Source organism: Spea bombifrons, chromosome 1, assembly GCF_027358695.1.
Source record: "Spea bombifrons isolate aSpeBom1 chromosome 1, aSpeBom1.2.pri, whole genome shotgun sequence".
NCBI lineage: Eukaryota > Metazoa > Chordata > Amphibia > Anura > Pelobatidae > Spea > Spea bombifrons.
Genome location: NC_071087.1, coordinates 19,813,192 through 19,827,321, shown reverse-complemented (window position 1 = coordinate 19,827,321; position 14,130 = coordinate 19,813,192). Strand labels below are relative to the sequence as shown.

The window sequence follows — 14,130 nt, the reverse complement described above, 5'->3', positions numbered from 1 at the left end:
TTCATCCCAAAGGCTCTAAAGGGGGTTAAGGACAGGGCCCTGTGTGCCAAATGTGGACCATATCTCCCCTCTCTGAGCATCCCTTCCAACATTGATTCAAGTTATCCCCATAAATCTGTACCATCTATGCATCATTTTCTTTTTATCTGGGATTTTGAATGACCGTAGAGTGGTTGTTAAGATGTCTGGAGGAACGGACATCTGTTTCTTTCTATCCCAGAGCTGTTGACTCATTCTATATGATGAAACGAAAATCCTTTTCTTGATTCTCCGGTAAAAGACTACACTGGGCCCTGCACTGAATCCTAGGCCTGATCTTATTTAAAGATGTATGGCCATTGCCTGGAGGCTTTTCTTTCTTTTTACTCGAAATTTCAAACATAGCCATAAAGGTGCCAAGAGCGAAAAGGGCTTCAGGCTTTACTACTGGGCCAATTGGCTGGATGTGGCCCTAACATGAATGCTTCTATGATTGTAATAGCACTATGGAATCTGCTGGATCATTATAATCATTATAATTAAACAAACAAATCAAAGTGTAATTAATGAGACACCCCAGCTATCATTTGCACGTTAATGCATATGGTAGCCAAGAAGTCCCTTTAAATTTACATGGCGCCCCAGTTTCCCCCTCTAAGTAATTTGCTTCTATTATTAGAACTGACAATGGCTGCCATACTTAGCATCGCTGCTGAAGACCAAAAATACGTTCCTTTGCTTAAATAAGACAATACTATAAACAGCTTTAGCATTTAAAAATAGTTCAACTTGTACAGACGGCAATTACTTGGAGATATTGGTATTTGAAAGAAATGTAAAAAAAGACAAAAACAGAAAAAAAGATCTTGTTTGTTTAAACATAAATATACTGTTACATTTAATTTAAACTTTGTTAAAACAGGAGTTTATTGGATAAGTTGTGTTGCAGTACTCCGTGGCAATGAGTTTATTCAGTTTTTCTCTGCAGTTTATTTTTCTCTGGCTGAAAGAAATTTTCTTCAATGGCGTCTGCAAGGTCATCCAACTCTTTCTTCAGTCGGCCGAAGTCACTGGAAACAAAGAAAGTCCTGTTATTATGACACAGGAGAGAAACATGCGCAATGGATATCGGTAACGGTAGGAAACCTCTAGCAAAGAATATATATTTAGATATGTGGCGTGAAAATCTGCCTTTGATGACTACGAGAAGCTCAGTGTTCATTTCACTCCTTATACAAGAAGAGTCATCATATAATCATTACAAATAATAAGAAAAAGGGGACTGACTGATGACTGGCATTTGACGGAATGAAATATCTAAAAAAGGACTCTGGGAGAGACAGAATCCAATAACAAAATGTAGCAAGAAGAAAATGCGCCCGGAATCCTGCTGTGGAGTTGGTCTTGATATCCATCATCAGGTACTTGTGCACCTTCTTGTGGTCTTCTGATGTTGTATTTCATCATTTTAGAATTTTGCTGCAGATAGGCAGTCATGATCCCATCTTGCTTTTTAGGGATCAGTGATGAATGCCACTTATCAGCATGAATCGCCGCTCAGTGACTTACAGCACCGGCCTCCTATATTGTGGTTTACATCAGTGGATGCTATGGTCAGGAGCTCTGCCACATAAACCGGAAGCGTGCTTACACTCACACCCGGGGCACATTAAGGCTTAATTCAGAAATACATTAAAAGTATTCACTGCTTCTATTTTGTAAGACATGACCATAATACAGTAACAAGCAGGGACTTTAGTTCTTCCGCTGTATATAAAGGCTGCCGGTATAAGTCCTACCTATTTCCCGGGGCAGCACAGAGTTCGGCATAATATTTGATTTTTGGCTCTGTCCCACTGGTTCTCATTGTGGCAACTCCTCCGTTGGCAAAAGTGAAGGTGATCATCTGGCTGCTCTTACTGGTCGGGAGAACCTGCATAAACGATTAACAAGAATGATTCCTCCACGGCACGGTTAGAAAATCATTCAATAATCAGGGATACACTAACACGGGACATAGAATCAACCCATTCCCCTCCTTTAATCATTACATGCACATAAACCTTATTTCTTAATTGGTATTATGGGGTTACACGGACACCAAAATTATTTCTCCATCTTTATTATACCCAGCACTTTTCTCCAAGTGCAACAAGTCGTTCAATTCAAAGAATTCTTAAGTTGGGCGAGTTACCTGCCTGATCTGAGCCTTTGCTCTGCGTTACTTCCAGGCAAGAAACAACTATTAAGGCAATAACACTGCTCTTAAGGTTCCTTAAAGAGCCAAATGAAAGTAATACTAAAATATTGATCAATACTCACGGCTTTGTTGTTTGGCTGGTTGTTGTCGTAGCCTGTGGTCAGATCACGGACTCCTGTCACCTCAAATTTACCGCAATGCTTTGGGTACTTGTTGTCTCCGTCATAATTTCTTAAATTTTCAAAGAGGTCTCTTATTGTTTTTTGGTCATAACACAAAAAATAGGAGTTTTTGCTGATGTGGTATCCATACCTATGCAGGTAAGGTAAATACATAAAACACTAGCGTTAGAAAATATTAGTGCTACTTAATTGGTACAGAAGTGCCAGAACAACTACTGAGGCCTATGTATATAATATTTAATATAAGCGCTTGTCTTCTACATTTAAGCCGAATCATAAATTAGGAAATTTTTTCTAAAATTTGGGAATATGTTGCAAAGTACTGGAACGACTACCTTTTTTTCCCTTAACTTTCAATGCTTCCCTTCTGTTTTTCCATTAACCATCTTTTCTACTGGTGTCCCAACGCTATTTCTCCACTTTTTATTACAAATATTAATTTAATCAGTGACTTTTCCCCTGTTTCACTTCTAATTTTGTAATCCAAAGCCGGCTGCATCGTGGCCCATCCGAAAGTCGCTTTGTATCACGGTGCGTAGTGTTATTATGAACAGTTTGGAATGATAGGAGAATCTTTGTAGCCATTTCCAACAGGCAGGGCCAAGAGACCTGCATACATCCAAATACATCATAATTCTAAATGTATTACTTTAGCAAATAAACGTACTTATTAAAAATTGAAGTCAGCTGCTGGGACAACGTCACATTTTTTGTTGCCAAATAACTGGCCATTTCTGCGGTAATTGCTGCTGAACTTACGCCATCTTTATCCAGGACAAACGGACAGCACATATAACCTTTAAACAACAAAAACAATACAATGGATTATAAAGACAAGAGAGACTTGGAACACTGGATACATAACAGCTTAGGGCACCGGATGCTTTTGAGACTATCTAGGTCTCTTCTTCAGACATATGCTAGCAGAACAATCATAATCGATAACATGGATTACTACCACCAAAATCAATGCCAAAGAAAATTAAAACATCAAATGCTTTGGTATATCATGTACCCTCCTATCTGAAAATGTCATGGCAGCGGCATTTTGAGCACATTGATGTACCTATTGCTTCTTCAAATGCAAAAAGAACAGTTTTCCCTTGGTCAATGAGTTCTTTTGCTCTGTTCCCCATCCATTTAAATCCTGTCAGGGTCTCCTGCATCAAAGGACACAAAGAAATTATTTCCAAACCAACAACAAATTTAATAAACTCATCCTTCAAGCAGTACTGGACTTCAGGAACCTTTTCTTGAAATGTAAGTAGTCCTTCCGAACTCCACCACAAAAAAATTTATTCTTTTTTTTTTTTTTTTTTTAAAACCAAACATGGCTTCTATTTCAATCTATGTGGTTAACTGGGAAGGGCTGTTCTCTCCCAGGTGGCGCAGTAGATGACACTAGAGGGGAGGTGTCAGAGCATGACCAGTTGAGGACATCAGTGATCTGCATCTCACCAACCAACAATAGCCGGAGAGTGAACCTGTCTGACTTTGCCATCGGTTCTTTTCCCTGCGCAGGCCTGTGAATGTTGAGCACTGAAATATGATGGTATACCCTAGTGTACAGCATCTACGGGGTTTACCCAGCATAAAGTGCAGACGACTCAGGAGAAAGCACAGTAGTGCCTGTTTGTGGAGCACATTTCATGCACTCAACTGGATCCATGGTCACTTTCTTACCGCGGCATGCGCAACCATGTCAGTCATACGAAGAATAAGCCAGCCTGGCTGCAAACGGTAGGATTGTTGCAACGTACCTCAAAGTGAAATCCTTCCTGCAACGCAAGAGCCCGTAGGATTTTTGATGACACCGTGCTGGCCAACATGTAAACGTTCTTTACGGCTCCAGGATCCTGATTCTTCTCCTTCCAACAAGTAAAGATCCACCAGCCGAGCAGAGCACCGAGCTCATTGCCAGAGAACACCTTCCATTCACCGCTGCCAAACACAAGCAAGCTTTACCGTTCACAGTGATAAGGCTGCACACTCCTATCACAGCTACTTTTATTAACGGGGAAAAAGCTACATGGCTGTTACTGCGTTTCCCAAACATTGCCAAGTTGATGTAATAAATCATGGTTCATGTAACTCGAATAATTTTATGATTCATTGGGGTCTGGCCTTCAATTAAGCAAATGAGTATGTTTATTTGTTGGAATGATCAGATTTCCGGTTGTGGTTTAATGGATCGTTCTATAGCAAGCGTTGAGTCCTCTTACTCAACACACAGCTAGATAATATCTAACATGGATTTCCCTCGGTAGGTCCAATCTAGTGTTACCCAGTACACAGTCAGAGTGACATACGAATAGAGACTTTTTTTCATTTTCAATGATTCATTTGATTTTCCCTTTTTTTGATATTTTTTTCTTTAGTATAAATAGATATGGAAATGTGTAACAGACCGAGATCCAATTAAAGAAGAAATTTGCTGACTTTTCCGACCTTTGCAATCTGGCATGTAGAGTCTGAGCCAGGCAAAACGCCAAAGCGATGTGCATGCACAGAAGCCGAGACATTATATACACGCAGCATCCCCACTAGAAACCTCTCATTCCATGCCCATTGTGTGCGGAGAGACAGAAATTCGCTCCGAATGCTCAACAGTGCGTAGAGAACATTCTGTAACGAATGGCTAGACATATGCTATGCATGTGATACAGATATATATATATATTTTATTGTAAGCGTTCTGTTAATTAATAGTGTCTGGTTACAACAGGTGCAATCTCTATAATAAGACAGACTTGGGAAACTAAGTAATATGAGATGGAGCCAAGGAACGGACAGAGAAAGTATGTCATCGCATTGTTTTCCAACGGAAGAGCTCAGGGGTGACTTTTTAAAGCTAAATTAAGGCGAAATGTCCATTTACCTTTAAAGTAAAATATACTGTTGAATATAATTGTTTGATAACTTAGATTTTACCGGCATTATGCTGCTAACTAGCTCTTTAGGCTAAAAAAAAAAAACATTTAGTTGTAAGTAAATACCCTGCACTGTGGCAAATGTCAGGTAATCTAAGTCAGACAGAACCTGCGCCCGGCAGGATACCATGTCTATTTGGCACGCTCAGATTTGGAATAATTGTGTCTCAGCCCGTCTGTCTGGGACAACGAAAAGGCAGTCAGGATGAAAATTCTTCGTATACTCCCTCAGGGTTGCTTGTCCGCCTGTACCGTACGCTATGATATGAAGTATTGATAGTAGTGACGGCGAGAAGTAGAATGTATACAACGGTAAAACTATATAGATATATATATATATATATATATATATATATATATATATACACATATATACATACATATATATATATACACACACACACACATGCATTAGGGAAGATCAGTGGTGACTCGGACAAGGCCGCAAAACATCTTGCCCAAGCGGACAGGCAGCTTCTACTAGGTCACATTTCTAGGAATGTTGAATTGTGTTAATGTTCTCCAGCTGCCGTTTCATTTAATCTCTCCGAAGAACAAATTCCTTGATTGCCCTTTCTTACCTTTCCTGCTTCTCAGCAACTGCCAAACGATCAGCGTCGGGGTCATTGGCTAGTATGATCCTGGCCCCCTCTTTCTCAGCAAGTGAGAAAGATAATTTCTGTAGAATTGAGAAGAAATATACTGGGTACCAGGTCTGTTAGCTCCCTGTTGCCTACGCTTGGTGTACATACAAGATTGAGAACACCTTACCAGCACACCTTTACCCTCTTCAGGATTGGGGTATTTCACAGTAGGAAATTCAGGGTCAGGGTCTTTCTGTTCCGGTACAGCCAGAGGAGGACTGAAGCTGAATGCTTTGAAGGCCGATTGTACAAATTCATGGCCGACTCCATGCACAGATGTATGGACAAATTTTAGCTTCGATTCCTTATTAATGTCTCTGAAATAGAGTAAATTTGATTACTTCCTATGAAGTACCTTCTTTCTTTTTGTTTCTATTCTTCTGTCTTTAGCCTCTTACATAAGTACTTCTATTATTCTATATGGACTTGCAGATTTGGGAACCATTTTGCTTTTAGTGAACAGGGATGGGCATTATTTGCCTCTATTACATGAATATATATTTATATATATACAAAAAAAGTCAATTTCAGTCTTCCCCCCAAAAATATGTTTGTGTTTCACAGCATGTGTTTCTTAGATTTCAATACCATAATGCGCCTCTGCTGTATGCCGTGTGATCTCACCTGTGGAAGCAGTGCTTCTGTATGTCCTCAAAGTAATCCTTATTGATAGACTTAAAGGGATCCCGAAGAAGAGAATTGTCATCAATCACAGTATCATCCCAAGCCTGAGGCCACGGTTCCAAGTTCTCCTCAATGGACTGTGCGATCCCTTTGTCATGAGGAGATATGATCTGGGCTCCATTCTCCCAATAAACCTACAGAAATGCCAAAATGTTCAGCATATGGATGCTACTCTGACAACTCATCAAAACTAGACTTGGTAAAAGTGCAATGACTGGCATTGTTGGGCTAGCAATGGTTTCCAGGAGCACATACGAGGTGTGCGGGTGGGGTAAAAGCCCATGACGGCTAGCATACAATATACAAGACCTGTATATTTTTTAGCCGTTTGGTTGGCATTATACATGTTGATAAATTAATTAGTACAGAAGATATTTTGATATCTTCAGACAGACAGACAGACAGACAGACAGACAGACGTATACCTTGTAACCATTATCCTGTTTGGGATTGTGTGATGCAGTAACCATGATTCCAGCACACAGGTTAAGCCGGGACACTGTGTAAGGCTACAAAACAATAAAGAAAAGGTACACTTCACTCCATGCACGTTACATTTTAAGATCAGAGAAAACATTTGATGACTTCAAAATCCTCTTTAAAAATCAGGACTTCCTGTGGTGGCAGAACACAAGCTATGGGTTGTATATACAACTTAACAACGGCCCAAAGCACAGATCGGGAGAATGCATCATACCGGCTTCGACTGCTAACTAAAATATCACAGTGTGCTTTTTTTGTTCAGCAATTTGATTTAATTAAATATGTACAGTGATTAATCATGTCTGGGGAGATCAATGCAGATCAAAACATTTATTTTTACACAAAAATTCTAGTAACACACACGGCGCACACTTACCAAAGTACGAATCGGAGGAAAAGAGAAAAAAAAGAGAAAGTTATCATTTCCAGTAAACGGGACTCACCACAAAAGGTGTCGGTGTGATTCCAGAGAACAGATAAACCGGAACTCCCTGGCTGACAAAGGCTGTGGCGGCAAGTCTCGCAAACCTATGCAAATTAAAAAGGAACAGAAAAAATTGTATAATGGCTGGAAAATTAACTTCTTTGAAGATCAAAGATTAGCTTAATGTTTTGATTAGTATAGTTCATCTCCAACCTATATTAACCGCAAAAAATACTTCCTAGAGCCTCAAAGGTTTGATACATTTAGTTTTTTTTTAAATTTGACAAAATAAACACATCTGATTTATCGTACAATTTTTATTACAAAATACACTATATGGCCAAAAGTATTGGGACACGTCTTAATTAGTGAAGTCAGGCGTTTCAATCTGACCGGCCTGCACAGAGCCCTGACCTCAACCCCATCGAGCACCTTGTGGATGAACTGGAACGGAGATTGCGAGTCAGTCCTTCTCACCCAACATCAGTGCCGACCTCACAAATCCTCTACTGGATGAATGGGCAAAAATCCCACAGAAACGCTCCAACATCTTATGGAAAGCCTTCCCAGAAGACTGGGAGCTGTTATATCTGCAAGGGGGGACCAACTCCATATTAATGTCCATATATTTAGAATGCAATGTCATAAAAGTCCCATTTGGTGTAATGGTCAGCTGTCCCAATACTTTTGTGAAGGAAATTTCTATAAGACATTCCTATTTAAATAAATAAAAGTCTCTTTAAAAGTAAGGCCAAAAAGTTACTTACCGCTTACTGCTTCCTCCACTTGCGGGGTGAGCTCGGGCATCATAACCGATCACTACACCCCTCTTTTTGAGATCGGTGATATTTTTCTCAAGGTATCTGCAGAACCCCTGATAGAAAAACCAAATACATCACCTCTGTTTTAGTTACCCATGAAAGTATCCGACCTCTCTTGTATTTTTAGTGTCTTAATTATGTACAATATCACTATATGAATGTTATATACGCTGATCTTTGGCAGTTCCTGAATAGATCTAAATCAATTAGCTCTACAATCTAGGTCCCCCAACTAACATTTTAGGAGACATTGATGAGGTCATCAACTATTTGTCCTGATTTTAAAAAGGTAAGTATTGCATAGTGTTCCCTGTGATTAACCCTTAAGTACATGGGACAGTCTAACACGATTAATGCTCATCCCCTGGCATGTTAAAGTTCACACTAACTTTGGGGAAAAAACACAAAAAGGATCAATTTATTTTCAGTGCCGAGTAGCGCGTGGTAGTAAAGTCAAGGACAACTAAGCCTGAAGTCAACTGAAGATCAATAAGTTCAAAGGGGCTAGCCCACCATTTGGCCTTAAACAGCAGCAACGGATACTGAAGTGGAGTGAAATTTACATTTAAGAGTTATTCAGAAACGAGTGTTCATAAAACACACAAAACGGTAATGGAGCTTTACATTTTTCTGTAAAATCATAGATTACTGCAAGGAAGGAGTCACATGGGTAGAAGTCCATTGTCCCCAACGTTCCATGTCTACAATGACATCATCATAATTACATACGATATAATAAGTTAACTGTATTTAATTTATTTTCAACCCCACACTTCACATGACACTGCTGGACATTCGGCCTGAATCAATCATGTGCTTTTCAACTCCAATTTGGCACGCCGCTCTAAATGAAAAGTACTTAGCGGACCAATTAGCCATGAAAAGCATCATTCACTATTTCCTAAAAACTGTGAAAAAACAGACGAGGAGCCATCGTTATCTGCTAGTTGTTTCAATTAGCTTATGACAGAATTTTTTATTTTTTAATTGTAATGTTCAGCTCTCAGGGGACGGCTTCCTCTAATTTAAATCGGTTAAGGAAATGATTTTAAAAAATGTTAACAAAATATGTATTGTTTCTTCATACAATCCCTTGGGTAACAGTTTGCATTTATTTAATAGAAAGTGCTCATCTTTTTCTAATATTTATTTGGCATCCAGTTATTAAATGGTTTCATTTTTTTAGCATGATTCTGATTGTGACTACTATACCCAACATTTCCAACCAGGTATTTCTAGAATATCTCTATGACTTTCTTCTACGGTAGGGATGCCATTTGCCTATTTTAGCAGTTACTGTCTGGAAATGGGTTTCCATCCATTGAATGGGGTTTGGTGACCAGTCTTAGAAGCGTTACAAAATAAATAAAACTATTTGTGATGATAACAAAAACACGTAAAAAGGGTAATTGGAAGGGCTTATGGAAAACAGCTGGAACTGGCTGGTTATGTTTGATCCTATCAGGGCCGGCCCAAGACTTAATGCCGCCTGGGGCGAAGTTTAAAATGCCGCCCCCCCGCCGACGCCGGGGGGGCGGCATTTTAAACTTCGCCGACGCCATTATCTACCCTAACCACCCCCCCGGTACTTACCTTTAAACAGTCCTGCGGCGAGTCTCCGTGCTCTGTCACGGTGCCGGCTTGTAATGCTGAGCGCCGTAAATTGACGTCACTTCCGGCGCTCAGCATTACAAGCCGGCACCGTGACAGAGCACGGAGACTCGCCGCAAAGGAGAGAGAGAGAGAGAGAGAGAGAGAGAGAGAGAGAGGGGCGCCGAGCGGGTAAGCGAAAACCACTCGGCGCCCCTCTCTCTCCTCCGCTTAAAAAAAAAAACGGCAAAGTGCCCGGCTCGGCTCCATTGTAGGGCCAGCCCTGGATCCTATGCAGTATGTAACGCTCCGTGTATGCCGTCGGCTTCTTTATGATAAGTCTAATGATGGTTGGGCTGGCACCCCATGTCACGTATAACGGAAACACCTTTAGCTTACTAGCTTTGAGACAATAAAATACCTGTGTGGTCTGAATGATGGTGAGGTCATTCATCTGGGAAATGCCCGGTCCCATCGCAGCCCGTAGACCTGCTGTACCAAACTCCATCCTCGAGCCAAAACATGACTGCAGCTCTTCTTTCTTCTCATCTGCCACCAGCTGCTTGATTATCTCACAAGTCTTGGGGTTCTAACATGAGAAAGGAAGTAGAAGAGACTTTAAATACCATCTCAAATTCCATACCCGGAAAAGTGCCATTAATTCCTGCGTGTAGCCTTGAAGGCTTGGGCCACCAAGACAAAACACCGAGAGCTCCAGACAGTAAGCAAACAAACTTAGGCAGATCTGTCCTTTTAGGTTTTCTACAACAAACACACTGAAGCAACACAAAAAAGTGTTTCTATCACAATGGCAACAAAATCGTATAACGCGTGAACACCCTGTTTTAGGGTTTCATCACCGAAGCAAGAATGGACAAAAATTGTGTCAGATGATTGAAGGCGAGAGCTACGCAGTCCCTGAATATATCAGTAGGAAAACCACACCATTAAAAATGGTAGGTGTGGGGAGAGTCTTAGTATTTGGCCAGATTTAGTAATAAGCGCATTATACTGGGTGCATGTTCACAGTAACACGTATGATCTTTTATATTATGATGATAGGAAGGATTTATACAGAGGTACAGATTTGGGGATTATATCTGGAGCAGACTCTGTGCACCGAAGCCACAGAGCAGGGATTTGTGATTTGGTGCGAAGTGATTATGATGCACGAGAGGTCATGACCTAAAACAAGAGGGTCAGAGGTTTAGATGGAAGAAAGTTTTATTTTACTGAGAAGGTGGCAGATAAATGGAACAGCCTCCCATCAGAAGTGGTAGAGGCTAATACAGTGAGAGACTTTAAACATGCATGGGGTGGGCATAAAGCTATGCTGAGGACAAGGCCAAGGTTAAGGTCCGAGTCTCTACATCAGGAAACCTGGGCAGACTAGAGGGGGAGAATGGTTCTTATCCGCCGTTATATTCAGTGTTTCTGTGATACGCTGTTGGTGTCCGTTTGACACGGAGAGAGCTTGGCACGTTGTAAAAGTCGAATTAGAGGAAGGGTAGCCCGTCCTGTTGTGACACGAGCCAAGGATGAGCCAGAACACAGGCTTGGCTCATATTAAATTACAACATACAGGAAGCTGTCACGTAGTACAGAAGTGTGCCAGGACCAAATCACCAGCCGGGACGGCTTTGGCTCACACTTCTCCCCGGTGGCTAAGGCGGGTGTTAGGATGCATCTCATGCCGGCTCGTCAAGCTATACAAACGATGCATGCGCTTTAACCCCTTCGCGACCTTTGCCGGTTCAGGACCGTCATGACAAGAAGGTCACTAAATGACCTTTGACGGTCCTGAACCGTCAAAAAGTTAAATAAGCTTAGAAAGTGATCAAGGATCACTTTCTTCGCTTAAACGGCCTTGCTGCAATGCCTCGATGTCGAGGCATTCAGCAAGGCCGAGATCGGCATCGGGGGCCATGTCTGGCCCCTCCCCGGGGCGTCAACAGCCGCCATACATTGTATGGCGGCGGACGCCCGTTTTAAAAGCGTTTAGGAGGCGATCAACGATCGCCTCCTAAACTTAAATGGTGTCGCTGGAATGCCTCGATCAGGAGGCATCCAGCGACACCAAACACTTACCTTTAGGTGGGCTGTGACCGCTCCGGAGAGCGGTCACAGCCGCAGCTGCCGGTGATCTTCGCCATCAAGTAAGATGGCGGCGGCCCGGGAACTACAACAATAAAGACGAAAAAGTTCGCTAGAGGGTCTCCAGACCCTCTAGAGAACTGGCTCCACTTGCTGGTTGAATACAGGTACTGCATTCAACCATGCAAGTCAATGGAGCCCAGCTTTCTAATCACTATGTGATTAGTAAAATATTCAAAAAAAAAATAAAAAATAAAAAAATGGAAAAAAAAAATTTGCTAACATTTAAAAATAATTATGCAGTGATGTCACTAGATGAACCATCCAGTACCAGCACAATGTGTAAAAAAAAATATAAAAAAAGTATTAAAAAAAATAAAAAAAATAAAAAAATAAAGTTTATTATTTTGAGCAAGTGCTAAAATTTCTCAAAAATCTCAGAGTTAAAATAAAAGCACTTCAAATACCCAAGGGGTGTCTAATATATAAAAAAAATGGCTGATGGGGTAAATTGGAGTGGCCTAGCTCACAGATAGGGCATAGGTACAGACTGACCAAAATGGAGAAAAAAAGCGCACTTCCCAAATGTGGCATTTTAAATCTGAAACAACCCGACAAACCCATGCATGTCGGGTATCACTGCACTCAGGAGATGTTCCTGAACACATATTGGGGGGTTGTTTGACAGTGACATATACCAGAACCTGTATATCTATAACTAAAGTACAATTTGTGTGAAAAAAAATTACTATTACAAAGTTTGACAAAGTGTAGTTCTATAATTGGTGCATGGAAAGGGTTAAAATAACAGCATTCGGAATACCCTGGGGTGTCTAGTTTTCCAAAATATATGGTTTGAATGGGTTAAATTGAGTTAACCGGCTTCAAAGATATTCCAAAGAGGAGATGGAGGCAGAATGACCAAATGACCACCTGGATTACGCATGCCCCAAAAGTAGCCTTTTACCAGCCGAACAATCTGACAAACCCATGCATGTGGGGTATCGCTGTACTCAGGAGATGTTGCTGAACACACATTGGGGTGTTGTTTGATAGTGACATATACCAGAACCTGTATATCTATAACTAAAGTACAATTTGTGTGGAAAAAAAAATAAAAAAAATTACTATTACAAAGTTTGACAAAGTGTAGTTGTATAATTGGTGCATGGAAAGGGTTAAAATAACAGCATTTGGAATACCCTGGGGTGTCTAGTTTTCAAAAATATATGGTTTGAGGGGGTTAAATTGAGTTAACCGGCTTCAAAGATGTTCCAAAGAGGAGATGGAGGCAGACTGACCAGATTTGTTAAAAAAGATTTGGAAATCATAAAACGCTGCTTGTACTTATTGCCCTATAACGTACAAAAAACAGCAAAAAAACATAAAAACATTGGGTATCTCTAAACTCAGGACAAGTAGTAGAATCTATTTAGCTAGTTTTTTTACTTGCTTTTTTAGGTGAGTAAAAGATTTTTCAAATAAAAGTCATAAAATGTCTTTTTTTTCAATTTTTCACCATGTTTTTTTTATTTTTTTTATAGTAAATAAGATGATACGATCAAAATAATGGTATCTGAAGAAAGCCCATCTTGTCCTGAAAAAAACAATATATAACTTATGTGGGTACACTAAATGGGTGAGGAGAAAATTACACCTGAACACAAGCACCACAAAAGTGTAAAACAGCCTCGGTCCCACAGGGTAGAAAACGAAAAATGAGCCCGGTCCTTAAGGGGTTAAAGGACTGAACAGATGAGCAGCGACACCGCCGAGGAGGCTGCAGACAGACAACACTGGACTCCGTCTATAAAAATGAAGTCTGGTACAAGGTGCTAAATCTGGAGCAATCACCACGGAAACCAGAGGGATGCTCAAGCACTTTGATGATACAGGGCACTTTTTAAATCTTAGCCTTTTTGAGTGCTGCAAGCGCTTTATTTTATGATTCATATGTGATGGACGTCGGTTAAGAAATCCTTTCCGCCCATTACAGAATAACAGTCACGTCGGGAATCCATCCAGCTGATGCAATGGCCCCTTTCCTGTTCCCTGCAAAGTGAATGGGGTGCATTTAACCCTTTCATTGGGTGGTAACA

The 14,130-nt window shown here is 40.7% G+C and overlaps 1 protein-coding gene across 1 annotated transcript in view; it reads right to left on the bottom strand.

Moving 5' to 3' along the window:
- Positions 1-845: 845 nt before the first annotated feature.
- The window catches only part of PGM2 (phosphoglucomutase 2), a 14,035-nt gene continuing 750 nt past the window's right edge, over positions 846-14,130 (bottom strand). Inside the window, exons 2-14 of the mRNA XM_053458360.1 lie at positions 10,359-10,526; positions 8,294-8,400; positions 7,546-7,630; positions 7,045-7,128; positions 6,560-6,753; positions 6,063-6,252; positions 5,873-5,970; positions 4,122-4,302; positions 3,428-3,521; positions 3,029-3,158; positions 2,302-2,491; positions 1,779-1,912; positions 846-1,049 (exon numbers count right to left, since the gene is read on the bottom strand). Of these exons, the coding sequence (XP_053314335.1) occupies positions 947-1,049; positions 1,779-1,912; positions 2,302-2,491; positions 3,029-3,158; positions 3,428-3,521; positions 4,122-4,302; positions 5,873-5,970; positions 6,063-6,252; positions 6,560-6,753; positions 7,045-7,128; positions 7,546-7,630; positions 8,294-8,400; positions 10,359-10,526 (1,758 nt within the window). The 3' untranslated portion in view covers positions 846-946. The remainder of the gene's footprint in view (positions 1,050-1,778; positions 1,913-2,301; positions 2,492-3,028; positions 3,159-3,427; positions 3,522-4,121; positions 4,303-5,872; positions 5,971-6,062; positions 6,253-6,559; positions 6,754-7,044; positions 7,129-7,545; positions 7,631-8,293; positions 8,401-10,358; positions 10,527-14,130) is intronic.